This window comes from Camelina sativa, chromosome 18 (assembly GCF_030686135.1).
Source record: "Camelina sativa cultivar CO46 ecotype springtype chromosome 18, ASM3068613v1".
NCBI classification, from domain to species: Eukaryota; Viridiplantae; Streptophyta; class Magnoliopsida; order Brassicales; family Brassicaceae; genus Camelina; species Camelina sativa.
Window position 1 is genome coordinate 13,103,628 of NC_141897.1, and position 27,448 is coordinate 13,131,075.

A 27,448-nucleotide genomic window follows, 5' to 3' on the forward strand; every position below is an offset into this window, starting at 1 on the left:
TTAGCTTCTCTGGTCAAGTGGTGGTGTCGTGTGAACATGAACGTTTCGGTCTACGAGCATGACTTTGGTCGAGTCGATGATGGTTGAGAATGCACAGCGGTGGTTGAACACTCCAGGTCGAGTCGAAACGCCTTTTCTTGACTGATACTTTCACATTTCCTTTTTTGTTGCCCATATTCCCTTCTACAGATTCTTGAACACCAGAAAACTAAAAACGAAAATTAAAAACACAAAGATCTAAAGAATATTTACAGAGATACCTTTGGGACTTCCCCCCCCCCCAAATGAGCGTGTTTAAAGTCTATGAGCTTGACTTTGCATAATCCTTATGCTTTGGGAGGGTCATAGATAAGCTTCGGAGACCCCTATAGAATTTCTTGTCTAGCCAGATACTTTTTAACATTCTGCCCAGGTTCAACAAGAAAAGATCTTACCTTCTTCATTATCCCCAACCTCTGCCTTGATTTTCGTGGAGAAAAAAGTTTAAATTTATCCTGGAGCTACATGATTTTCCCACTCATCTCCTTCACCATGGATGTTAACTCCTTCATTGCATCTCTTAGATTCTTGGTTGTTTGAAGTTTAGACAAACTGTCAAGCGTGGGAGGACTTGTCGCTTGTGGTTGGTGAAGTTTAGGAGATAGGTCTCGACGCTTAGGGAGGGTAACGACTGCACTCGAGCTGCAGCACTCGACTGCACTCGACCCTTCGAGTTTTCTCTTTGGTTACCAAAACCTCATTTTCTGCCTCATTCACACCCTGAAAGATGTCAGACCCAACTTTCTGATCTTTCTCTTCAATCACAAAGGTCTGCCCATCAATAGTTAGCTTTTTCTTAGCATCCTTGATATCAAACTTCGTCTTGAAGTTTTTACCTAGATTGAGATCAATCATCCCCTTCTTGACATCAATGACTGCTCCAACGGTAGCTAGGAATGGTCTTCCCATGATTAGTGGATCTTTAGGCTTTTCATCCATTTCCAGCACCACAAAGTCAATAGGAATCTCAGCTTGTCCAATTTTGATTGGCAAGTTCTCTAGTAGGCCATGAGGCAGTCTAGTAGTCCTATCAGCTAATATTAAGTGGAGGTTGCATGACTTGTATTTGTTGAATCCTAGCCTCTGAGCTACAGAGAGTGGCATGAGGCTGACTGAAGCACCAAGGTCACATAGGCACTTAATGAAGGCCAATGGACCTAGAGAACAAGGCAAGATGAAAGAACCAGGGTCCTCTAGCTTCTTTCGGATAATCATCTTCTGAATAACAGCCTTGCATTCATGAATAACTCCACCTGTGACATGTACTACTCTTTCCTCTTCCAGAGCCTTTTCTTGAGCTCTTTTAGCTATCTCTTCCTTCTCTTTGGTCCTTTTTGTTACCAAATCAGTTAAGAAGTTTTGATATTGAGGCATAAGTGCAAATGCATCAAGCAAAGGCATCCTGAGTTCAATCTCCTTGACTTGTTTTTTGAAAAGAGCTTTGAACTTTTCTGTCAACTGTTTCTTGAATCTAACAAGAAATGGCAAAGGGGGCTTGTAAAGAGGAGGTATATATCAGTTCTCTTTAGTCCTTGAGGCAGCAAGATTTTCAACAAGTACTAGCACTACTTGAGTATCCACTTTTTCTGTTCGATTTTCAGCATAGACTTCATTCTGACCAAAATCCTCCCCATCTAGGTTTTCACTATCCACAGTGAGCTTTGTAGGAAGTTCGTTGATAGTGATAGCATGGGCAGTGGCAAACTCCTTAGGATTTTGTATTGCTTTCCCTGGGAGTTGTGCTGAAGAGGTGGATGCAACCTTGTTCTCCAGGTGAGTCAGTCTTGAATTCAAAGCTTCAATCTTGATATGGAGGGCATTATACATGCTATCCATCTTTGTGTGCACATCTACAAATCTCTTAGCCGTCTCAGTTGCATTATTGGTTTGACCTTTCAGTAGCTATTGGAGCATATCCATTGTTTCGTATGTCTCCTAGCAGGTTCAATTAACCTTATGTAGTTGTAATAGTTAAGGTGTCAATCCAGTTGGGAACTTTGCTATCACTCAAAATGCAATCAAGAAATCACAAGTCAAGCCAATTCAAAGAGTGGTTTAATATCTAACAATCCTAGAATGATCAGAATGCAAAATGGAAATGAGCTACAGAACTAGAAACGAGAATACATGACAAAAAGTAAAAATGAGTAAAATCAGAAACGAGACAGAGCGTCTTTCTTCCTGACATGTGCGATTGAGTCAGTGCGTGTCGAGTGGAATGCAATCTCATCGTGGCTCGACCCAGGTGGCTCGAGTGAAGTCGAGTGATGCGCATGATGAGTGGCCCGAGCAGGTGGCTCGAACGAAGTGGCTCTAACGGGTGGCTCAAACAGGTGGCTCGACCAGGTGGCTCAAACGGGTGGCTCGAACGAAATGGTGTTGGCTCGAGCTGGGTGGCTCGAACGAAGTGGTGTTGGCTCGATCTGGGTGTATACGCATCCACTAAAACAATGATAACTATTGAACCACACCTCCGACTAGCTTGAAATAAACAGCATTAGAAAGATGACTCAATTCCCTACAACTTTGATGAAGACATCAAAAGCTTAGTCCCAAGTAAAATCTTCACTTGAATTGATCAAAGAGGTGGAAGAAGTCGGATGTCTGGCGTGGTTGGTCGAGTGGGATGCTGGTGCTTCTTCCTGAGAGTGTGTCCAAATCGCATGTCGGTCGAGTCGCATTGCTTCTCTCCCGGGAGCGTCGGTCGAGTCGCGTGTCTCAGCCTCCATTTGGTTCCAACAGTCTGGACATCTCCTAAACACCTGAAATACTCCAAAATGCACAATGTATGCAAAAATGATGCAAGAACTACCTATACATGCAAAGTTTATAGAAGAGACTAGAAAATGATGCAAAGCAATGAGTTATCCTAGCTAAATGCATGAAGAATACATACTAAGCATGCATGCTAAGGAGAGACAAAATATAGACATATCAAAAATGCAAGAGACTCTCAAACAGACATGTGTAGTAAAAAAATAATAGGGACAAGGAGGAGAACAAATAAGAACTAAATAATATTTTAATAAGCCATGTGTAAGATATATATGAGAACAAATACTAGAGACATGAGTAATATATTTTGTATTAAGAATTGTTTATATTTTAACAAGTTATGCTACCCCTAAGTCCCTAACAACTCACCTTAAAAATACATAAAATGTCAAATCTCATAATTGTTGTTATCAGTGATATATCAAAAAAAAAATTATGGACTAATTCAACTAATTTAGTAAAATATACCTTGTTTGATAAAAAAATTATTAATATAAAAGGAATATTCTCAACATTATTATATGTTCTTTTCTCTCACAAAAAAATGTAGATTCACAACATTGACAAACCTTGGTTAACCTCTTTGAAGAGAACGAAAGATCTGCAAGCATCGTGTTTGTTTCGAAGCATCGAGCATGGCCTTATTAGAAACCAAGAGGTTAAACAGAATCCTGTCAATATTTTTACACAGAGAAAAAAACAATAAAAATTAGAATCATTCCAACCACCGACCTCTCCAACAAAATAGTTAGAAAGAAATATCCAAGTCAATAACAAACCTTGTTGTGTGAGGTTTAGAAATTAGAAGCAGACATGTGGAACATTCTTAAGCACATCTTTAGCCACTGCACCAAGATCTTCTGTATCAAGCTAGCGACATAGAGAATCAGAAAATAGTAGATCGATATATTCATAAACATAGTACATCTAGCTAAATATTATTATTTATAAGTCATTGAATGGGTCACAAAAAATTGAACATTCAAAAGCTGAAAACTCATTATTAGTCTGTTACTCTCTTGCCAATCTCATTTTAAATCTTCCACTCTAACACTTGCAGTCAGAATATTTAACACACAGAAACCAAAAAAGCTAATATAAGAATTAAAACATCAAAGGCAATCTTAATTAGGTGAGAAGGGTTTCTCAACATTCCAATTACTCGCTTTAGAATCCAAGAATATTATAGTTGTAAATGCATGTAAAAAGAACATTATGGTGGGTAAAGCTTAAACATGAGCACCAATTAACAAATTTTCTGGTTTTATATCAAATCACATATTTGTCATGGCAATAGATGAGAGCCCTTGCTAACGATGCAACAGTTTGGCCCTTGCTAATATATATGGATATCAATTTTTCTACAACAAAGTAATTAGAGAGGTCAAAAAAGTAGAAAGAAGAACCCATTGTTGCAAGTTAGCGTCGTCTCTCGTTGATATATCTGCAATCCGGGTAAAAGAAGTTCTTGTTGCAAACAAAGCTAGCATTAGCATATACAGAAGAAACACAAATTGTTAGCAAATCACAGAGCAAATATGAAATGAAATAAACAAAAGTGATTGATGAGCTGTTTGGATTGAGTATGAAACCAAAAGAAATTGGCAGATCATCGAAATCATCACTCTTCTTGTTCCTGTTCTTATCTCTCTCTTTTTGTTTTTCCTCTCGCCATCACTTGTCTGCTCTCGTCATGTTAGTCAGAAAAGAAGTGTAAGACAAAGTAAAATCTGAGCAGTATGAAATTGCAAGTGATAGCAATTTACGCCAATTAAAGAAAGAGTAGTGGGTCGTGAATTAAAGAGAGAGCATCGAACAATATGAATTTTCGTTATACACTAAGCCGTTACTATGGAGATGGAATACAAGATAGGCTATGAGACGGTGTGGAGGAATGGCGAACATTAATTTGAATTATATGCATTAAAACTTTAGTAGGTGAAACAGAAAGAACGAAGGAGGAAAGAGACGGTTGAAGTTGCAGATAGGAAGACGGCAAAGTGAAGTTTCGTGGAAAGAAAAAACTAAAATGTGTTAACAATAATATGGGCCTTTTAAAACGATTTGGCCCGAAAAAGTAGAAAATATTTAGTGGGTAAATTTTGAAAAATTAGAAAATGTTTCAAAAATTTAGTCTAATTAGAAAAAAAAAAAGAGTTGTTGACGTGGCAACACTAAAAATGAGGAAAATTAACTATATATATATATTGTACCACAAAGAATGCAAATATGAAAGTTTTACATTAACAAACTTTTCTTTTTACCGTTACATTTATTATTTCCTACATGGCTGTGAGTAGTGTTTTTCTTATTAACTTAATTGGATAATACCTAATTTAAGGTTAGAAAACAAAATTATTATCCAATCTGATAACAATTTTAGTCATTAGTCACTAAATATCCGGAACCTAGTACTTTGACTACCTCCGCTCTTATCCAAAAAAAGTGACTGTTTTAAAATTTTGATCAAACCTTATAAGAAAAAAAAAAAACCCACACGTATCTCTCTCGTCTTCAATCGTTTCAATCGTTCCCCCTACAAACAAACTTTGGATCAAATCAATCAACAATGGCGGATCTCTCTCTTCCTCCCGATTCCTTCTTCCTCGGCTTCGACAGCTCTACCCAGTACGTCCCCCCGCCCCCCTTCCTCCTATGTTATCTCTCTCTGATTTGATCATTTTGAAATTCATTAATTCGATCGATCTGAATCGTTGATTTCCTTAATGAATTTGAAAGGTCTTTGAAAGCAACTGTGTTGGACTCAGACCTAAACATTATCAAAACCGAACTCGTTCATTTCGATTCTGATCTTCCTCATTACAAAACCAAAGACGGTGTTTACAGAGACACTACCGTCAACGGTAGAATCGTCTCCCCAACTCTCATGTGGGTGGAAGCGCTTGATCTCATTCTCCAGAAGCTCTCCTCTGATTCCGATTTCGATTTCAGTAAGGTCATTGCTGTTTCAGGTAGCGGCCAACAACACGGTAGTGTGTATTGGTCTAAAGGTAGTTCTGAGGTATTGAGATCTTTGGATTCAAAGAGATCTTTGAAAGAACAGCTCGAAAACGTTTTTTCGGTTAAGGAATCGCCTATATGGATGGATAGTAGTACTACGATGCAGTGTAAAGAGATTGAGAATGCTGTGGGTGGAGCTATGGAGCTGTCTCAGATCACGGGGTCTCGTGCTTATGAGCGGTTCACTGGTCCGCAGATACGGAAGATTTTTATGACTCAGGGGGATACGTATAAGAGCACTGAGCGGATTTCGCTTGTTAGCTCTTTTATGGCGTCTTTGTTGATTGGTGATTATGCTTCCATTGATGAAACTGATGGAGCTGGGATGAATTTGATGGATGTAAAGAGAAGATGCTGGTCTAAAGCTGCTTTAGAGGTTCGTTGTGAGTCTATATAGTTAGTCACCAAATAATGGATGTTTCCTGATAGGGTTTCATTTGCAGGCTACAGCTACAGGTTTGGAGGAAAAACTTGGGAAGTTAGCACCAGCTTATGCTACTGCTGGTTCCATTTCTAAGTATTTTGTTGAGAGGTTAGTATCGGTTGTGATCAGGATTATTATGTCTTAGCCGGATTTGTAGACATTTAAACAGAACTTTAAGATTCTTGCAGTTTCACATATTAGATTCAGAGATTCTTTTGGTGTTGTTGCCAGGTTCGGTTTTGCAAAGAACTGTGTGGTTGTGCAGTGGTCAGGAGATAATCCTAATAGCTTGGCAGGTACATATTCAACAATAGAAGCTTGGGGGGGGGAAAGTTCCTATACATTTTCACACTTTTTATATTTAGCTTTTGAGTAGCAACTGCAACAGTTTTGATGAAATGGAAGTGTATCTTGCTTTCTGATTCTGTCTGTATTCGTATGTGAAATACAAGGTGCTGATTAGAATGTTCTGAAATATTCTGCAGGTCTAACTCTTAGTACTCCTGGAGATCTGGCGATCAGTCTTGGGACCAGTGACACGGCATGTCTCTTGATTTTTGTCGAACTATATAGTTAGGTATATCATAAACGGACTAGCAGTCTTACCTTTCCACATGTCAAACATTGTAAACTCTATTACAGGTATTTGGGATTAGCAAAGAACATCAACCCTGTCTTGAGGGTCATGTGTTCCCTAATCCTGTGGACCCTGAGAGTTATATGGTAATGTTGGTTTACAAGAATGCTTCTCTCACCCGTGAAGGTAGTCATGACTGCAAACTCCAACTCTTATCTGTTCTTATACTTTGTTTGATCCTCTGGGACAACTAAGAATATGTGACTCTCCATTTCAGAAATTCGTGACCGTTGTGCTGAGGGATCTTGGGATGTTTTTAACAAGTATTTGCAGCAAACACAGCCACTAAACAGTAAGTTGCTTCTTCATAATCCTTCAGGTGTCCCCTCTATAATATACTCAGGTTCTTTGTTTTCTAAATACACCACTATTTCCATTAGATGGAAAACTCGGCTTCTACTACACTGAAAATGAAATTCTCCCACCACTCCCCGGTATGTTGTTGAGTTATTCTCCTTTCCATGCCATTGCTCTTGACAAAAAGCTATAAGCTTCCTTTACTAATGTTATTACCAATGCTTAGTTGGCTCCCATCGTTACATTCTTGAGAACTTCTCTGGTGAATCTCTTAATGGTGTGAAAGAACGAGAGGTCGATGAGTTCGACCCTCCCACAGAGGTAAGCAAGTGCACAGACACATATACACTCTCATACACTGTTCTATGCAGTCACCTAGTTGCATAGTTTGTGATTCATCTCAATGTATTGTTTCCTGTCAGGTAAGGGCATTGATCGAAGGTCAGTTTCTTTCAAAACGGGCTCATACTGAGAGATTTGGTATGCCTTCCCCTCCGATCCGAATAATAGCGACAGGAGGTGCATCCGCTAATGAGAACATCTTGAGTTTGATCTCAGCAATCTTTGGATGTGATGTATATACTGTGCAAAGACCTGGTAACACTTGAAACATACAAAACAAAGTTGCGGCGTCCTTGTTTACTTGCATGATCTCCTTAAGGATTAAACAAAGTATCTGTCTGTTTGTTTGTGTGTGCAACAGATTCAGCATCACTAGGAGCTGCACTGAGAGCTGCTCATGGCTGGCTCTGCAACAAAAAAGGAAGCTTTGTGCCAATCTCAAATCTCTACGAAGGGAAATTGGAGAAGACATCTCTGAACTGCAAGCTCAAGGTAAAAGCAGGAGACGCAAACGTGGCTTCCACCTACGGTCTGTTGATGACTAAGAGGATGGAAATAGAGAATAAGCTTGTGGAGAAGTTAGGCCACTTCTGAAAAGAAAAAAAATCTCCCTAGTAGTGCTTATAGAAGAGTTGGAATAAATAATTAGATCTTGTTACTCGGAATAAATGGACTGAAAGCTCAATGCTCGTATAAGATCTTTGAGAAACTTATGATTCGTAATCAGATATAACAGTGTATAGAATGAGAGATAGAGATGCGCACATAAACAAAATCAGAAGAGGTCATAATTGTATATGAATAATCAAGCTCATGTTAGTCTTCACGAGGGAGACAAAAATTGAACATAAACACGACAAAAAATGATTTCATCCCATTCGAAAATGTCATCAGGGAAAAAAAAACGCAAAACCCAGAAAAGAGCTTCTAAACTTGTGTTTGGTTTTAAAAGATTACTATCATAATCAATTCATATGAATATATGATAATATAGAAAAATAGATTATTGTATTTTGCCTGGCTCCAACCTGTCTGCCTGATTCCCCCAATCTCAATCGCTCTCTCCCTGTCTCTGTCTCAGTCTCAGTCACTGTTCGCATACATCAATGTTGTCCGAAGTATTATACAGAGAGAAAGTGGCGTCTTATCTTTACTTATTCCAGCACTGTTAGTCCGGTTCTTGTTATACCGCTCGCCGCCGCCGAATATGGATTACGACGACGGCGTGCGGCGGGCGGCGGTGAAATCGTAGCTTTTTTCTCAGTTTTCTTGGGTTCGATTGAAATCGAATAAAATGGGTATTGACGGACACTATCGAGGAAAGGGTTTGCTTAAAGAAGCAACGGCTAAAGATTGAAGAAGAGAAGAGAGAGAGGAGAAGGTTGTAGTAAGATGAGGAGCCATTTTCAAAGTTGCGAACTTTTATTTTATTGTCTATTCAATTGTGCTTTCCGGTTCGAGACACCGTTTTGTCTTCCCCTAAGGAAAAGAAAAAACAATGTTAATGAATATTTCTCATTAGCCAAATTATCTCTTGGGAATTGCAATTGTATGACTAACAAAAAAATTATAATTGAGGAACTAACTACTCTAACCATTAAAAACTAATATATCTTATATAAACTACAATATATACTATTTTGTCCTTCCACAATTTTTCTATCTTTACTTTAATATCACCACCACTACCTTTACCTTCTTGCCACTACCACCACTTCCACCTTTTTATCACCATTACTACTTGGGTTCCCAATATACAATCTTTTAGAATTTAGTTTTTCTCTATCCACCACGATCGTCAATCACCGGCCATCATATCTGGCGACCTCTAGACCACCGGTGGAGAACCGTCAGACCATTGCCGGAGAACCGCCGGACCATCGCCGGAAAACCACCGGACCACCGCCGGAGAATTGTCGGACCACCGCTGGAGGTAATTTACCATACCCTTGATCCAACTTCTCTAATTATTTCAAATATAATCAAATATGTGGCTATATTCTTCCTTAGTTTTTTTTTAGGTTACTCACCTAATTCACCCATTATTTAATGTCCTCACACCAAAAAAATATATATATTTAATGTCCACATTAATAATTTTGATCTGTATCAGCCTGAAATTAGAATTAATACTGTAACCTAGTCTAAAGTCTCAACTTGAAGAAAAAAACAAACCTAGTCTGTGAAGACAGTCATAAATTTTGTGAGCTAATCAGAATAACAATTTGAATTTTATACTTGGTTAAAAAAAAAGGTATTTTTATTCATATATACAATTAACATTTTCTCTCCTACAAAAAAATGTTATAATACTAGACCATTTAGACCAATTGAATCGTTTATGTGGGATGATGAATAAGATCACAGAAGACACCTCTTCCAGAGACCATTCCTAACAAACTTGTTCTCTAAATCAAGGACGACTAGACTAGGGAATAAATTTTCAAGCTTCAAGAACATGACAATGAATCTCAATATTGACAGTTTATGAAAGAAAAAAAAAAGATATAATCCACACCATATATTATAAAAGAGAGTCAATAGTATCGACTCTGTTGGATCAACGCATCCTTCCACCATTTCGGATGGTCCTTGATACCGTTAGAAATTGTAACCTTCAATGGAATTGATGTTGAAGATAGTGTAGGTGTTAAAAAGGATAATTTAGCTCAAATAAGTGGGAACCATGTTGAGGGTTTGTGATATGACTTTAGGAGATGCAACTAAAACTTATGAAATGTTAATAGGCATTGATGTTTCTTTCTTATTGATTGTTGATGGTGAATGATATAAAAGCTACCAAAGATAAAAGAAAGAGATTCTTGAAACAATATGAAGAACTGAACTATGTTGGAGGACAAGGAGGGCATCAACCAAAACCATTCAACCAACTAAACTTTCTTACCGGAGCAACAATATTAAAATCCTCACCATCAAGTATACCTATCTCAAGTACGCCGATTTAGGATAATTAATGGGAGGAACAAACAAAAAACCTTTGCTCAAATATATACATCTATTCAATCCCACATACCACTACTTTTATCAAATTCAAGTGAACTCAAGTTTTCACGGGCCTAGGAAGCTCATCTACTCACCCTCTTAATGATAGCAACTTGGAACTTATGCCCAACAAGTGCTAGAAGGAAAAACAAAGAGCAACTTGGACGTTAGTTAATAACGTACCTTTTTCTAATCGATTTTAATTGGTCAAACTAAATACTCAGATATTATTTTTCAACACTAGTCACCATTTCTAGAAAAAATCGATTGTTGATAAAAGAGATTTTCAAGGGATATCCATACATCACTGGTTGTAGATTTCCCAACATCAAATCCCATTACATGTTTTTTATAAAGTCACAAAATAATCTTGACTTCACTAGATGATTAGATTGAATTAAACCATACCTCATAAAAATTCATGTGAGTTACCTCTCTAGTTAAACACCAAATATTCAAACTTACTTTTTCATATCATAAGAGGTAATTCTTACCATTACACTTTGATTGTTAAATTTTTAACTTTAACTATAAAAGTATATTTCTTATACTTCTTCATCAGAAAGATTCATAGTGATCAAAGTAGTTCTGGTGTCAGAAAGAATCATGTTCATTATTTATTACATATCAGTTTAGTATATATATATATATCTAAATAAATTAGAGACCAAAACATGTAACATATTGGTTTGTAATAACTCAAGATAAATTATTACACTTGTGGATATGAACCACCAAGAATCTCATTTTGAGTTTATTAGTATTTTGATGGGTCTGTCTTTTTTTTCCTATGAAGCTTATTCCACTTTCAAGTTCTGAAGTCATTTCTTGATATTCCATTGAAATTGATCAAGGTTCTTTCTTGTCTTTTATACCGTTTCTTCTTTCTTTTGTACTCAGTGATGGAGTGCCCCCCTCCCCCCCCCCCCCCCCTAATTTCACAAAAGATGTAAAGAAAAATTATTAAAAAAAAAAGGTGATGAGGAGACTTTTCAATTTTGTGAGAGTTGCTTCAACGAATCGTATTCGTCTTTGTGTGGACCCTTAATAGAGCAACTTAGTAGAATCATATACTCACACCACCACGATTCATTTCCGAGAATCCAAATCAATGATCAGCTCTTCAAGTACAATAATGATTGATCCGTTTAAAAACTTTAAATAGTTTTTTGTTTTTCTCACTAAAATTTTGGTAACATTACTTGTGGTGGTTACTTCATTTAGCATGACTAAAAAAATTTCCTTTTGGTTTGTGTTTTTTTTACATTAAATGAAATAAAATATTCCCCATATTGAGATTCTAAGATAGGCCATAAAGGGTGAATTTGCAGGAATCTTGGACAAAAATGGTCACAATCCTCTCCAACTTGAAGAATGAAACTAATTTAGAATGGTCACACTCTCCTCTAAAAATCTTTTTTTTCTTCTTCATGTATATGTCTTATTCATATCTAATTCACACCCCTAAAATTTTTATTTTACAGGACTTATTCGTTCGGAGACAAAATAAAAACATTTCTTTGACTACTAGAATCTTATTATTCAAATTAGTCTTTTGACATAAAACCCAACTGTGTGTTTTCCGAAAATGAAATAGGAAATACCTTTTAACCTTAGCATATAGTGTTCAGAATATTTTACATTTTATGCTACAAACATTTATCGGATAAAATTCTGTTATTCGCTAAAAAATTATTCTTCAGTAAGTTTGTTAGCCAAAGGGAGAAGAACTCATTTATATATCAACCAAAATCGTTGTTACGATAAAGCTATCATACTATGGTCGTTCACTTCTAGTGAGAAGATTTATGGCTTATCATATTTTTTTTGTAAAAATTTATCGATAAAATATTAATATTTCTTCTGTTTTAAAAAAATGTCATTCTACATTTTTTTTCTTTGTTTTACAAAAAATGTTACTTTTTCCAATGTGATTTTACATTAAAGTTTTTATTTTATCCTTAACCCAAAGCTCTTTATATTAAATTTTAATGATTAATTATTTATTAAATAAAGGCATATATGTATAATTCAAGTTTTTCTTAATTTGTGTGCAATATGTCAAAATGATTCTATTTGTGAACCAAGGGAATATTATTTTTCTTTTGGAATAATATGAATACATAATTCAAATTTAGTAGAAACTTTGAAATCTATACTAATTTTTTTAAGGTTTTGAAATATACCTTAATTATGATAAAGGGCTTTCTACTTAAATTGCTTATAAAAAGGGTCATAAATTCATATTCTTTTTTTTCGAGTAAAATGTGTTCATCCATTTTCCTGATATACTTCTTTTTATTTCTGATTTATTGTTGTTATCTCTTCATGAGTCAGCTTTATCATCGTCATTAGAGCCTCCTTTAAAGTTGCCTTTAACTAGATAATAATTTATTAAAAAGGTGCTATATGGAAATAATTTTAATACATATGCTATTCAAACACGTTTGCAAAAACTTGTTAAGACAAGCCATTAGGCTACGTATTTAATTAAGAAAACACAATGGAGGCATTATATTTGCAAGACACAAGTATCTATTATAGACTTTACTCGAAACATGAAACAATTACATAATGGTTGTCATATTTATATTGTATAAATCAATGAGAAACAATTAACATAATATACATAAATCCATATCTATTGTTTAGGAACCATTGTTTGATTAATTAAGAAGTGATATAACTCGTATAATTTCACTATCGCATATTGATAGAAATTTTCAAACAATTTTAAATATTATAATTGAAAAGCATGACAGAAAAAAAAAATATGATTCTCTTGCTTTTTCTCCTTTGTCCCATTGTTGAGATATAGAGACAAATATGACGATGCGACTCATAGATCGATCATACGTATTCGGATCATACTGATGAATATATATAGACACACACACATAAGTATGTATAGCCTATATATTACTTTTTCCCCTTTTTAGGTTTATTTATAAAAATGAGAATCAAGAATCCACTTCCATGCCATGCAATCGAAAAAGAAGTTCCACTCACTGATGAATAAAGAAGAATGACGAATTAAAAGTCCACAAAAAAAAAAAAAGAGCTTGTAAATTATCATGATTCATTTAGTGGGTCTACTACATATAGACATTCAGAGTCTATGCGTTATTTTGAAGCAGCTATAAAATTCTAGTCTGAATGATGATCATCGATCCATATATAGTATTCTTGCTTACATGTTGATTAGAAATCGGAGAAGCAAAACCGGAAATAATTAAAGTCTTTAAAGGATAGATGTTAAAATACATGTAGAAGTATTTAAAGACTATATATAAGCAGTTTCTTCTATGATATATATTTAAATACAGGATATCTTAGAAGTTATACGAACTGTTGCTACACCTCTCCATCAAGAAAGCATGAGACTAGAGTCTTGTTTGTGTGAGATGATCTGATGATAGTACTAAATCTTTAATCTTGGTTGTGGATTTAGAGGTCATGTCAGGTCCTCCTTGAGGCGCTGCGTCGATGAGAAGCTGGACGACTTCGTTCATGGTAGGACGGATTGTTGGAGTTCTGCTGGTACAACGGATAGCCACACGCAAGGCGTTGATCATATCGGCTCTCGATGATTCAGCTAATCTTTTGTCTAGTGTCTCAATCAATCCTTCTTTTGTGTCAATCTTTGTTGACACCCAGTTCACTATGTTTTTGTTCTCCCCGAAACATGAATCCACCGGTTTTTTCCCAGTGATGAGCTCCATTAACACAACCCCGAAACTGTATACGTCGCACTTGATCGTTGCTTTGGATGAGTACGCATATTCTGCCATTTTCAAATGCATATCATCAAGTGGTTAGTAAAAACAAATTGCAAACAAAAAACACACAATTAAATGAAATTTATAGAATTCTTAAAAAAGATTAAAGTCGAAAAAAAAAATCATTAAAAATTATAATATTAACCCCATGAAAATAAATTATCCAAATTAGTATAATGGTTTACTTGTTACAATTTCAAAAACGACCATTTTCATTTTGTTATTTCAAGTTACTATGGCTATCATAATTAGCTTAGGTCTCATTATAATAACATTTCCATTGTTTAAAAGCATTGTAAAGTTTCATAATATAAGGTTTAAAGAGGTATTATATATCACCTGGGGCCAAGTAACCATAGGTGCCAGCCATAACGGTTGTGGTTGAATCTTTTCCTCTAGCCTGTAACACCTTTGCAATGCCAAAATCAGCAACTTTAGGCTGATAGTTTACATCCAACAAGATGTTTGTGGATTTGATGTCACGATGAATGATTGGCGGTGAGAGATCATGGTGAAGGTATGCCAATCCTTGAGCTACTCCGACCGCAATTTGATGACGAGTACGCCACTCGAGATGAACAAAGCCTTTGTGAAGAGCGTCCCATAAGTTACCATTAGGCATGTACTCGTACACCAAAAGACTACAATCCAAACTTGAGAAATAGCTGAAGAGTTTCACGATGTTCTTATGGCGAATGCTCCCGAGGGTCTCAACTTCGGTTTTCAGCTCCTTGTTCAAATGCATTTTGTCTTCAGAAGCTGAGTCTTTGCTGCTTTGGCTCCATAATTTCTTCACCGCAACTACTTCTCCGGATTTAAGCTCTACTCTGTAGACCGTACCCGAACCACCATGACCTACTATGTTCTTGTCGACGAGAGCTTCGAGAATCTCCCTTTGGTCGAAACTTATGCGGTGGAAACTCTTGACGTCGTAAGAGAAGTAAGAAGATGCTAAGGTCTCGTCTTGCTCTATCACAGCTCTGTTTTTACTCATCCGTTGTCTCAAGTAAAACATGATGCCCCCTAGGACTAGGATGAAGACTGAGACAAGGATTGCCCAGATGGATCTCAGCTTCTTCTTGCCGCGAGGCTCTTGACACATTGGAAACTTCAAATCCGATGAACCAGCAGTTGGAGGAACACAGAGATTAGGGTTATCCGAAAAGCTTTCTACAAGACCTCCTCTTATTAATGAGACAGGGATGGGACCAGAGAGCCGGTTGTTAGAGAAATTTATCGAGGTTGGGAGCAACTCAGAGAGGTCTTCAGGGATTCTTCCGGTAAGAAGATTACTGGAAAGATCTAGAACGTTGAGAGATCTGAGATTAGAAAGCGATTCAGGTATGGAAGAGTCAAGACGGTTGCCTTGCAGCACAAGTAAGTTCAGTTTCCTCAGTCTTCCGATTTCTGAAGGTATTGGACCAGACAATTGATTGTTACTGAGATCAAGCTTCACAAGATTGGTGGCATGAGAGATCTCGTGAGGCATAACACCGGAGATTCTGTTACCCTGCATAAACAGCTCTGACAAATTCCAAGCGCCTCCAATAGCGTTAGGTATTGGACCGAACAAGGAGTTGTAAGCCAAGTCGATGATGGAGACATGAGGCAGAGACATAACTCCTTGTGGTATGGTTCCCACGAGGCAGTTGCTCGCAACACGGAACCGTATGAGGGTCTTGCAGTTCCCATAAGTCTCAGGGATTGAACCAGAGAAACGGTTTTGTAGGACAAGAAAGTACAAAAGCTTACCGGATTTGCAAACATGAGCCGGAAGAGGACCTGAGAGGCGATTCTCCGAGACATCAAGAGCGATCATAGGCGAGGAAGATCCGAGATTTGGCGGGAGTTCACCGGTTAAGTAGTTGTCGTAGAGAGACAATATTTTCAAGGTTCTTGAGTTTCCAAGTGACTTGGGAATCTCACCAGTCAAACTGTTGTTGTAGAGCTGAAGCACTCGTAGTTTCGGAAGACTACAGATTGAATCCGGTATGCTTCCGGTTAATCTACTAACCGAGATATCAATATCCGTAAGGTTCTTGAGTTTACCGATTTCCTCTGGTATACTCCCGGTTAAGTGATAGTTGTAGTAAAGCTCAAGCTGCCTTAGGTTGGAAAGGTTCCCAATTTCTTTTGGAATCTCACCGGAAAGAAAGTTTCCGCTAAGTTCAAGATCAACAAGAGAACTCAAGTTACCAATGGATCTTGGGATGTTACCATGGAGCATACACGTCATCAGGAGCATGTGTGTGAGCTTCGTGAGCTTAGAGACAGAATCAGGTAGAGTCCAGAGGTCGAGCTCTGGATTCTCATTGAAGTTGAGATACTCTAGATCAGTGAGATTGAAAACCGAGAAAGGGAAGCTACCGGTGAAGTGGTTCCACGACATGTCGATGACTCTTAAAGCTTTCATTGATGAGAAATCAGGGAGAGTTCCTTTGAGATAAAGAGAGCTCATGTTTAGCTCTCGAAGCAGAGAACAGCTAGGGATGGTGCTAAGGAAGCTACTGCTGCTGTTGAGATGGTTGCGAGAGAGACGTAGAACACGAAGGTTTGGGAAGTAAGAGCAAATCCCATCTGGGAAAACCCCGGAGAGCGACCAACCGGAAAGGTCAAGATCAGTTACGAGTCCTTGACCGTCACATCTTACTCCGATGAAGTCACAATAGTTAGTACCAACGTCGTCAGAAACATTCCAAGAGGACAAAGCGTCGCCGAAGAGAGAGTTTTTCATGAGTTTAAAGAACTTAGGTTGTTGGTTCGAACTCATCAATCCCCATGATTGGTTATTGCTGAAGCAAAAGAAGAAGAAGAAGAAGAGAACACAAAAGGTGAAAAAGTTGAGATGCATTTCAGGGAAGAGCAAAAGTAAACCTAGAGAAGCTACCTTAGGTTGCAAGAAAAGAGAGATCAATTATTTTGGGGTTGGGAGAAAAAAGAGATCAGGAAGAAGGAAGAAGCTTGCAAGTTGAAAGACTGAAATTATTGATAGGCTTATAAAAACAAAAGAAGGGTTCATGTTTTTTTGTACACGATCAAAAATCAGAATCAGATAGATGCATTATACGAAAAGAAAATATATAGTTTAAATAATAATATCATTGAAGAAAAGGAACATACATATCTTTCTTTTACATAAAGAAGCTTTATGTTTTATACCCACTAAGTTTATTATAGAGAGAATAACTTAGAGGTGTATGTAGCCAACTTTATACCCTATAGAAAGCTTTACTTTTTTTTTTTTTTAAAGATTATATATTAGGAAAAAGAAGAGTTGAAATATCACTGAATCTGATACTAAAGAGTGCATGATCATCTGTCCAAGAACCTCGCTCTTGTCTCGACATGTTTTTTGCTTGTGCTTTATTGGATGGACATTGGACACAACCATGCATGAGACTGTATTAATTATATAAAACATTTTCTCTGGCCATAACTATATTAATTTATTTCTCTCAAATAGATTTTGAGCTTTCTTCAAACATATGTTCTGCGGAATCTGTACGTATATTTAAGTGCAGCATTTGAAAATGTACATATAATTCTTTTAAAAATTGATTAGGTGTAAATAAAATTCGTATAATGTTCGAAATTTAGTTTGATATATGTGAATTGGATAACGAATACATGACCGTTTAAAGTTTATCTAGTTTTTCTTTTGTCACAAACACACTTTATTTATCATTGAAAACAAATATACGCTCTATTTAATTTAAAACCAATTAAGAACATAAGCGTAATAAAACAAAACAGTGTATTCCTCTTACATAGTGCTGCTAATTCACTTAGTTTATAGGTAAAAGTAGGCCATTTATCCGGTTTAGAAATTTCATAAACGTTTTTACTTTTCAACCTAAGTACACTTCCATATAAAGAGAGGAGATACCTCATCGGTATGAGACTATGTACATACAGTTGCTGCTTTCCGTCATGACAAGCATAGTCCATATGAGGTCTGTGGTCGTCCCAAGTCCCAACTTGAAGATTTAACCTTGGACTTGAGTCGTCACAATTTTAACGTAAAATATTTGGATAAACCCGAAAGTATGCAAGTGTAGAATATCTAGTCCAAAGAATTTTATATATTCGATTACCATTTACCTTGGAATAGTTTGATACAATTGATTGCCCTTGAAAACCGTCCCAGCGGTCAAGTTTGGGGAAAGTTTGAGTGGTCTAACGTTGTGTACTTGTGCTTACGGTTCACAATTCATACGTTTTCTTGCGTTCTAATGTTATCGCTTTTAGATAGCTTATTATAATATGTAGTTTACAATAAAGTATTATGCTGTAGTTTAAACCTAATTAAGTTTTTATTTATTTTTGGTTGAAAATTTATAACTACAATGAATTAACCTGATAACCTTCGATTAAACTGACGACATAGAGGGACTCTGTTTGTTGGAAAAGTAGAAGAAGAGAAAGAATAACCAAAAACAATTTTAGAGATTTTGTTAAGAAAACATAATTTGGAAAAGTTTTCTTGTTTATTATTAATGGCCATAAAGACTCTATATATACACAAAGATATATCCTTAAACATAGATATAAATCTTCCCAAATATATGCAATCAAATCACATATTAAGAAATATGATTTGGTACAATCATATTTTACAATATCCTAACTGATTTCTCAAATAAGTATCTTAATACATTCTTTAACATCTCCTAGATAGAGAGCATTGTGAAACTGTCACTAACATCTCCATGACGTTACGAAAGTTGTTTAATGGGCAATTTTAATGAAATGATAGAAAATTCAAAATTGTGTTGTTGACACCGTCTGTTTACGTGTGAACTAGATAAATTGTTAAAAGAGAGATAGGGTTAGTACAGACTTGAACTAAATTAAAGGCCCATTTGTTTGTTTTTTTTTTTGGCAAAACGTTACTTTTTTTTGTTTAGTTAGATATGTTGGAGATTGACTCTTTGCTCAATCCATAACTGCAAGAGAAAATACAAAAAGGAGGAGGAGATATGAAGCAACTAGAAAGAAGAGAAGACGTGTTGGAACAACCAGGGAAGAAAAAGAGTCAAATATTTCTATGACAAAAGAGGATGTGGAATTAAGGCCATTGAGCAATGAACATTATTAAGGCCCAAACTGTTAATCGGTCTCGGTTATATTAAGAAACAACTAGTAAACCTAGGTCATTTTTTGGTATTAGTATGTGTTGTAATGGTAAAACTAAGATAAGAGAAGTTGTGAAATAGTAAGTTCTAAGCGGCTAAAATTTTTTCCTTCAGTACAAAACAACATGGTATCAGAGCTATGTCGATTTTGGAGTTTGTAGAGTCAAGTCTCATGCACAAAAGAAGACAGCATGCACAAGTCGAGTTAGAAAAGCTCAGCAAGAAACAAGAAGCTAAAACTTAAGGTAATTTCGAATCTCTTACCTGTAGTAAGTAGAGATGCAGAATCTTCAAGTGGTTCCATTGTGTGATAAGAAAAATTATAGCGTGTGTGGGTCATAAAGATGAAGGCCTTACTGAAATCTAAAGGATTGTGGAAGATTGTAATGGAAGGAGTTCCTGAGTCACCTAAACTGTCCAAACCTACACCAGATGAGAAAAAGAGATTAGGGGAATGAGAAAAACTTGAAATGAAAGATCAAACAGCCTTACAACTATTGTTTAGTGTTGTTATTGAGGAGATATTTAGTACTCATTTTTTTTTTTTTGAATTACTTAAAGGTTATGGGCCTAGACCCGCACATCCCCTCAGGCAAAGGACCAGAGCATTTTATATGGTCCCCTCTCAAGGGATGTCCCTCGAACCAGCGACCTCTAGACTTTGCCAGAGGGTCTTAGTACTTACTTCTCTGTGGCTGAAACCTGAAGAGATGCATGGGAGGTGTTGAAGCTCAAATTTCAAGCAGATAACAAAAGGGTCCATGATAATGCTACAGAGACTAAGAGCTAACTTTTACAACCTGAAACAAGATGAGAGAGACAATTGTAGAGTTCACAAAAAAGGTAGTTGAGCTGGGAAATGAAATGAGATCTCATGGGGAAGAGTTACTAGAGAGTATAGTTGTTTATAAGATATTGTGCTCCTTTCAAGAGAGGTTTGGCTCATATGTGGGAGTCATAGAGCAGACAAAGGACCTTGCAACCATAACAGTGGCTGAGGTAGTCAATGCATTACAAGGTCAAGCGAAAAGATTGGATGATAGGAACAGTGGAAATGCAAAGGGGGCATTTGCAGCAAGATTTCAAAGGTTCCAACGCACTCAAAACATGCAAGGAGTAACCAGATATGAGTCATCTCAACAGAAATGGTGCAATGGATGCAAGAGGAACAACCATAGTGATGAGGAATGCTACTATAGGAACAATACTGCTAACTCTCAACATAACACTCAATTCGGACCAAGAGGAGGTTGTTATATATGTGGAAAACAATAGCACTATGCTAGAGATAGTAGGCGCAAGCATAACCAAACTCAGATGCAAGCCACAAATGCAAGTCCAAATGAATATGCAAGACCAAGAACAAGACAACCAACAAGAAGTGTTGTTTACAACAATTCATGACCAAATCACAAGTAATAAAAATGCTTGGTCGATTGACAGTGGAGCTACGTGTCACATGGCCAAAGAAAATTTTTGGTTCTCACAGTTAAACAAAGGCAATAGGGCAAGAGTGAGTTTATGCATTGGTGAAGCTATTCAAGCTAAGGGAACAGGTACGGTCACAGTGATGACTGAAACAGGAAAAAAGGCAATAAGGAATGTCCTTGTGTGCCTAGCTTGACACAAAACTATCTAAGTATTCCTCAACTAATGAGCAGTGGCTATGGGATTATGTATTTATGTTTAATGGATTAGGATGCACAATCACTAATCTAGAAGGGAAGAAGTTATTGAAAGCACTCTTGACAGATGGTTGCTATTCAATTGAGTTCCAAAAGTTGAAAAAAGAAAGACAAAATGGAGAAACATCACCTGAGAAGAAGCTAGAAACTAGACTTGGAGCTCATGGTGAAGCCCATGAGAATGATGAATATGAAAATCTTTAAGAAAATAAAGAAGGAAATATGTTACGTTGTGTGATTGAAGAAGTAACAAATGACAAAGTGATCCATGATATTCAAGAAGGAGAATCAAGTCGTGATAAGCAAAGGAACCAGTCCTATTTATTGATGGTAGAAGATGTGGAAGATAAGGTCAAAAATCAAAAACACTCAACAAGTGAGAATCAATAAATGATAGCTAATGAGATTAATTCGAAGGATTAAGAAGTTGAGGATCTCAAGGCAGTATGCGAAGAGGATATAAACCAGATCAAGAACAACTCACCGAGTATGGAGGATAGGATAGAAAGATATGATGTTTGCATCCAAACGAAGAATAAGCATGAAAGGTTGAAAATGTTAGCTATGTTGTGAAATTAGATTTTGCAAAAGTTAAACAGAGACGTGAACAAGTCAAGAATAAAATGATGAGGGAGAAGGTGGACTTACCATTAAGCTATGCCGATGTTGTACAATGAACTCGTCTGAGAGAGAAGAGGATCTTTAGAGAAGAACACGGAAAACCAGCAGAGACTGATAAGGAAGAGCTTCAAGTTGGTGACTCTGGAACTCAAAATCAAATCACATAAGAGAAGAAAACATAGGAAGGCAAATAAATTACCAAGGTGGATTGGATCAAAATCCATTGATTTGGATGAAGAACAGGTGTGTGACATTTCGGAGAAGTACCTATAGTTGAAAGATTTGGGCTATATCAAAGAGACAAGAAAAAGATGAAAAATCTGGAGGTAGGATCGATTCAAGGAGTGAATGATAAAAGGATTAAAGAGAAAGCTAGACTTATGGGAGACAAGAGAACGAGGGAGATGAAATCTGTGAACTTACTTGCATGGACCCAGATAGAAGAACAAGCCAATGGAGAAAAATTCAAAGAAAGGAACCTGCATAAGAAGAAGAAGTCTCAGATCACTAAAACCATTGGATTTTTTCTCGGATCTGATCAGATCTGGAACAAGTCGGAAACGCAGACGAAGTTAATCAAAGTTGCAATAAAGACAAGAAAAATGAGTCCATTTGTGACTTTTGCAGATGTTGTGAAGGGAACTTGCTTACCACAGGGAAAGAACACCAGAGAAGATTCAGGAGTGAAGGAAATCGGATCCGTGAACCAGGACTATGGGATTGAGCTTGTAAGTCAAGAGGGAGTGTTGGAGATCGACTCTTTGCTCAATCAATAACTGCAAGAGAAGATACATGAAGAATGAGGAGGAGACGTGAAGCAACTTGAAAGAAGCGAAGACGTGTTCGGAAAACGAGAAAAAGAGTCAAGTACGACAAAAGATGAAACGACCTGATCCATTTTTTTAAAAAAATAATAATAATAATTAACTAGTAGTCCCATACCCACTAGTCACCTAACCCCAAACAACCAACAGCGGAAAAGACCAACAGATACCGATAATCAATAACCAATAAATAAATAACCAATAATTCAATCCAACAAAGTCATAAAACATACAACCAACAACCTAGCAATGTTTTAATGACTCGACTCTAACAACCTAACAGAAGTCAGACCACAAACAACGAGCCATAGACATCCTCCTCTTCATCGCTTTGATTCCACAATCACACTTTGCCCTTACCTGCACCACAACACATATGAGATGCGTGAGTATTTTATAAACACTCAGTGAGGCAATCCTCCCATCTGCTGGGCTATACACACAAGCAATTGAGATAACCCTAACCATTAATCAACAATCACTAACCAAACAACAAACCAGACAACTGCATCGACTGACACCAACCTGTGCATCGACCGACACCAACTGATACTACGATTTTTGTGTCTCCTAGTAGGTTCAATTAACCTTATGTGTTGTAGTACTTAAGGTGTCAATCCAAATGGGAAGCTTAGTATCACTCAAGATGCAATCAAGATTTCACAAGTCAAGCCAATTCAAAGAGGGTGTTTTTGTCTAACAATCCTAAAATAATCAGAATGCAAAACGGAAATGTGTTCTAGGACTAGGAACGAGAATGTATGACAGGAAGCGAAAATGAATGAAAACAGAAAACGAGTCTAAGCATGAACTAAAAGGCAAGACACGAAACAGTCTCAGGAATGTAATAAAAATCAGGAAGAAAGAAGTCCTAAGGATGGGAGTAATTGATGTCGGTGAGGTTTCCTAGTCTACAGAGTGTTTAACATGCCACAAGCAATCTATCCCTAGACAACGAACATCACAACTTAACTAATCCAATCTCTTGGTAAAAGCTACTCAGACTCAACCACTTCCATACCCAGCTCTCACTAGAGAAACATGGTTGAGCAGGCATGACATACAAGTTCGTTCATGTCAACAAACATCCTAGACAAATAATCTCTTAGGTTAGGAACGTAAGTCCCTGGCACTAGTTGGTCAGACATTTCATCAAACACCTTTTGGGTGTGGAAATGTCTCGAACCTAGTTCCAATTGATCAGAGAGAAACTAGCATTTGTAACACTAGTCCAGAAGGGAATCATAAAATCAAAGCTTAAACACTATGCATCCTAAGATCCTCCACCTAATCTATCCCATCCCCAAGGGCTACTACACTACTCAGATCCGAAAATCATTATCCAAGATACAAACACAGAAAACATTGAACCAAGCATAATAAGATAGATAAAAATGAGAAGAACAACTTTTGAGAAGGAATCAAGTACAAAAACTGAATAAACTCGGAGATGTCGGATTACAAGTCTGAGAACGTTTTTAGATGGCTAGGTTAACCATAAGAACAAAAACGAAAATGAGATAAAAGATAAGATGTCCTAAACCAAGACTTACCAAAATGTATATATAGTAAAAACGTGTGAATCCCTAAAACTTAAAACGACAAGATAGAGCGTCGGTTCGGGAGTCTCCTAAAGCGTGTCAGACGGAGCGTCTTCCTGGCATGCGTGATTTCGTCCACGTGCGTCCAGTGGCTCGATTGGTGTGAGTAGGAGTGGGTCGAGCTGTGCGAGTGAAAATGGCTCGAGCATGGTCGGTGAAAGTGGTTCGAGCTGGGTGTATACGCATCTACTAAAACGATGATAACTCTTGAACCACACCTCCGATTGGCTTGAAATAAAAGCCATTGGAAAGATGACTAAATTCTCTACAACTTTAATGAAGACGTCAAAAGCAGAATCCCTAGACCGGTGGCTCGAGTGATGGCTCGATTGAGTGGTCCGACTGGTGCCCTGAGAGTGGCTCGATTGCGTAGGTCGAGAGTGGCTCGATTGTGGAGGTTGAGAGTGGCTCGATCATTTGCGTCTCCGACGTCTCCTAAACCCCTGAAATACTTCGAAATACACAATGCATGAAAGGATGATGCAAAAACTTCCTAAACTTGCAAAGTGTATAAAAGAGGTTCTAAAATGATGCAAAATGACTAGTTATCCTAGCTAAATGTATGACAAATGCATGCTAAGGAGATGCAAAATATAGACATATCACCAACCCATGCATCGACCGACACCAACTGGGGTCGCATCGACCGACATAAGCTTGCATCGACCAACACTCACACTACATCGACCGACGCATGCTCGATATTGCACGAAATCCCTAATTGCATCGACTGATGCCTCAGCATGGTATCGACCAATACTCCTAGGTCAACCCGCGCCATCCTTGTATTGCATCGACTAACACACAGAGTGCATCACCTGATGCGCATGTCGAGCATCGTTTTTTCCCCAAAGCTTCTCGCTGGATCTCCGTCCCTAAACCACCAAAACACACAAACCAAAGCCACAAAAAGCTTCCCAAAGCCTCTTGCGACTCAACAACATTCTAACAAGCCATATAAACACATAAAACAACAAGATCAGAGAAATCTCAAGCTTAGATAAGCCATGCTCATGCACTCACCTTTGCCAAGAAGATTTTGAACCTCAAACAAGAAGATGTACACTCATAGGAAGTTCCTACAATGATCTCAGCAACAGATCTCTACAGGAACAGCCTCAAATCTCCCAAAACTCTCAAGAACACTCAACAACTTCTTTCCCTCAATCTTTTTCTCTAGAAATGGCCAAACTCTACCAAAACCTCGAGTTTCTGCTTTTATAAGCGATTCTAGGGCTTTCCTAACCCCAAAACGCAACGTTTAACTTAAAATCGTTCGTGAAAACCAAGCTTGAAGATCAATTGGTGATAGCTTGTCCTGTGGGAATGTTGTTAAATGGTGGGGACCAGGGTTCGAGGAACGCCTGGCGCACCAATAACCTACTGGTGAATTTGGATGTCCATAGTGAGGGATTAGGATCGATGCCCTGCAGGGCCAGCTTGGGATCCGTTTGGGCGGCTAGCGGGTAGCTAGTGGGGTCCACGGGACGGGTTGTCATAATCACACTTTGCCTTTACCTGAACCACAACATATATGAGATACGTGAGTATTTTATAAACACTCAGTGAGGCAATCCTCCCATCTACTAGGCTATACACACAAGCAATTGAGATAAATCTAACCATTAAACAACAATCAACAAACAAACCAGGAAAACTGCATCGACCGACACCAACCATGCATTGACCAACACCAACTGGGGTTGCATCGAACGACGCAAGCCTGCATCAACTGATGCAAGACTCACCTGCATCGACCGACACCAACACTGAATACTGATGCATACTCGACATTTCACGAAATCCCTAATTGCATCGATCGACACCTCCACATGACATCAACTGATGCTCCTACGTCAAATCACACCGTCCTCGCATTGCATCGATCAACGCACATGCCGAGAATCAATCTTCACCGAAGCTGCTCACCGGATCTGTGTTCCTAAACCATCAAAAACTCGATCCAAAGCCACAAAGAAGTCTCACAAAGCCCCAAGTGACACAAACACGTTCTAACAAGCCAAGGAATCAACCATATGCCACATAAACAAGAAAATCAGAGAAATCTCAAACTTAGATAAGCCATGGTCCTGCACTCACCTTTGTCAAAGAAGATTCTGACTCAAAACCGACATATCTACACTCTTAGCAAGCTCTTACAACGATCCTAGCTTCAGATATCCCAAGAACAACCACCAAACTCCCAAAATCCTCAATAACAGTTAAGAACTTCTTTTCTCTCTTTCTTTTCTCTCAAAAGCGGCTAAACTCCACTAATAACAACACAAACTCGACTTAAGGGGTTTTCCTAATCCCAAAACGCGGCCAAACACGTGTTAAACCTAAGTCGGCTCACGACAAACCGGCCTTGCATCGACCGCTGCAACACTTGCATCGATCGATACACATCGCAAACTGGGATTCCGGTTCACGAATGTTACAAATATTAAGGGTTGAATCGTTTTCTAAATTTGGTTAGTCACGTCTATTATTTTCCTTGTTTCCTTAGTTTTCTTTCTTTATGTGACTTGGTAGTGTAGGAGATGATGGCTTTGAAACAACGCAAAGATAGACACATGTGTGCTGTTGTTTACAGTGTCAAAATCAAGGCCGTCAATTTCAAAACTGAACCATCCAAGCTTTTCATAGGGAGTGGCGAACACCCCAAGGTTATTCCCGTCTAGAAACATTTATTTTGTACAAAACAGTTATGACTTTTGTGTGTTTGGGATTGAGGCATGCTTTGCTCTGTTTCTAAACATATGAGATCACTTCAGAGTAGGATTTGTCCTTTGACATAATCATCAATATTGGGAAAGGTGCTCGTATTCCCAAATGTTCAATCCCTAGAGAAATGTCTAATTTATTTCTTCCATGTTTTTTTTTCAAAATCTATTCAAAATCTATATTAACATTTTTGAAAATACATTTTCTATTCTACCCTTATAGTTATGTTTATTAAAACTTTTATTTGTAATGTTAGACCATCTTTAACCATGGATCCAAATTTTGAAATTTCTGTGTATTTTTATAATTAAAAAAAAACACAAAACTAATATTTTGGTTCCAAAACCTTAGACTTGGTTCCAAAACCTCTACATTTCGAACAAACTCTATTTTTTTGTTGGGCATTTTGTTTGAGTTTAAAGATTTTTGAGTTTAGAAAAATTGATTTAGAAACTCTTAGAATCACCATTGGAGATGGTCTTAGTCTCTACAAAATTGCACAAAACTCAATACGTAAATTATGGTAAATTGACCAAAT

At 37.4% G+C, this 27,448-nt stretch overlaps 2 protein-coding genes and 1 long non-coding RNA gene across 3 annotated transcripts; 2 read left to right on the forward strand and 1 right to left on the reverse strand.

Moving 5' to 3' along the window:
* The first annotated feature begins 5,178 nt into the window (after nt 1-5,178).
* LOC104760944 (xylulose kinase 2) lies at nt 5,179-8,261 on the forward strand. The gene is made up of 11 exons (XM_010483941.2): nt 5,179-5,442; nt 5,554-6,211; nt 6,279-6,367; nt 6,491-6,555; nt 6,745-6,800; nt 6,902-7,022; nt 7,114-7,188; nt 7,277-7,330; nt 7,420-7,514; nt 7,616-7,790; nt 7,897-8,261. The coding sequence occupies exons 1-11, from the start codon at nt 5,384-5,386 to the stop codon at nt 8,127-8,129; spliced, it is 1,680 nt and encodes a 559-aa protein (XP_010482243.1). The 5' UTR covers nt 5,179-5,383; the 3' UTR covers nt 8,130-8,261.
* Nucleotides 8,262-11,856: 3,595 nt separating this feature from the next.
* Nucleotides 11,857-12,152, forward strand: LOC147922861 (uncharacterized). The gene is made up of 2 exons (XR_015588511.1): nt 11,857-11,931; nt 12,023-12,152. It is a non-coding gene; the product is annotated as an uncharacterized LOC147922861 (long non-coding RNA).
* A 1,600-nt stretch (nt 12,153-13,752) lies between these two features.
* Nucleotides 13,753-17,696, reverse strand: LOC104760946 (receptor protein-tyrosine kinase CEPR1-like). The gene is made up of 2 exons (XM_087498213.1): nt 14,657-17,696; nt 13,753-14,322 (listed from the first exon to the last, which is right to left on the reverse strand). Exons 1-2 carry the CDS (start codon nt 17,166-17,168, stop codon nt 13,922-13,924), a joined length of 2,913 nt encoding a protein of 970 aa, XP_087354339.1. The 5' UTR covers nt 17,169-17,696; the 3' UTR covers nt 13,753-13,921.
* Nucleotides 17,697-27,448: the final 9,752 nt, after the last annotated feature.

Excerpts from the sequence above, each read along its gene's own strand:
- LOC104760944 (XM_010483941.2), top strand. The coding sequence starts at position 5,384 with ATGGCGGATCTCTCTCTTCCTCCCGATTCCTTCTTCCTCGGCTTCGAC. Across the intron at positions 5,443-5,553 it reads GGCTTCGACAGCTCTACCCA|GTCTTTGAAAGCAACTGTGT; the intron begins GTACGTCCCCCC and ends TGAATTTGAAAG. Across the intron at positions 7,331-7,419 it reads AATTCTCCCACCACTCCCCG|TTGGCTCCCATCGTTACATT; the intron begins GTATGTTGTTGA and ends ACCAATGCTTAG.
- LOC104760946 (XM_087498213.1), bottom strand. The coding sequence starts at position 17,168 with ATGCATCTCAACTTTTTCACCTTTTGTGTTCTCTTCTTCTTCTTCTTC. Across the intron at positions 14,323-14,656 it reads CTATGGTTACTTGGCCCCAG|AATATGCGTACTCATCCAAA; the intron begins GTGATATATAAT and ends TGAAAATGGCAG.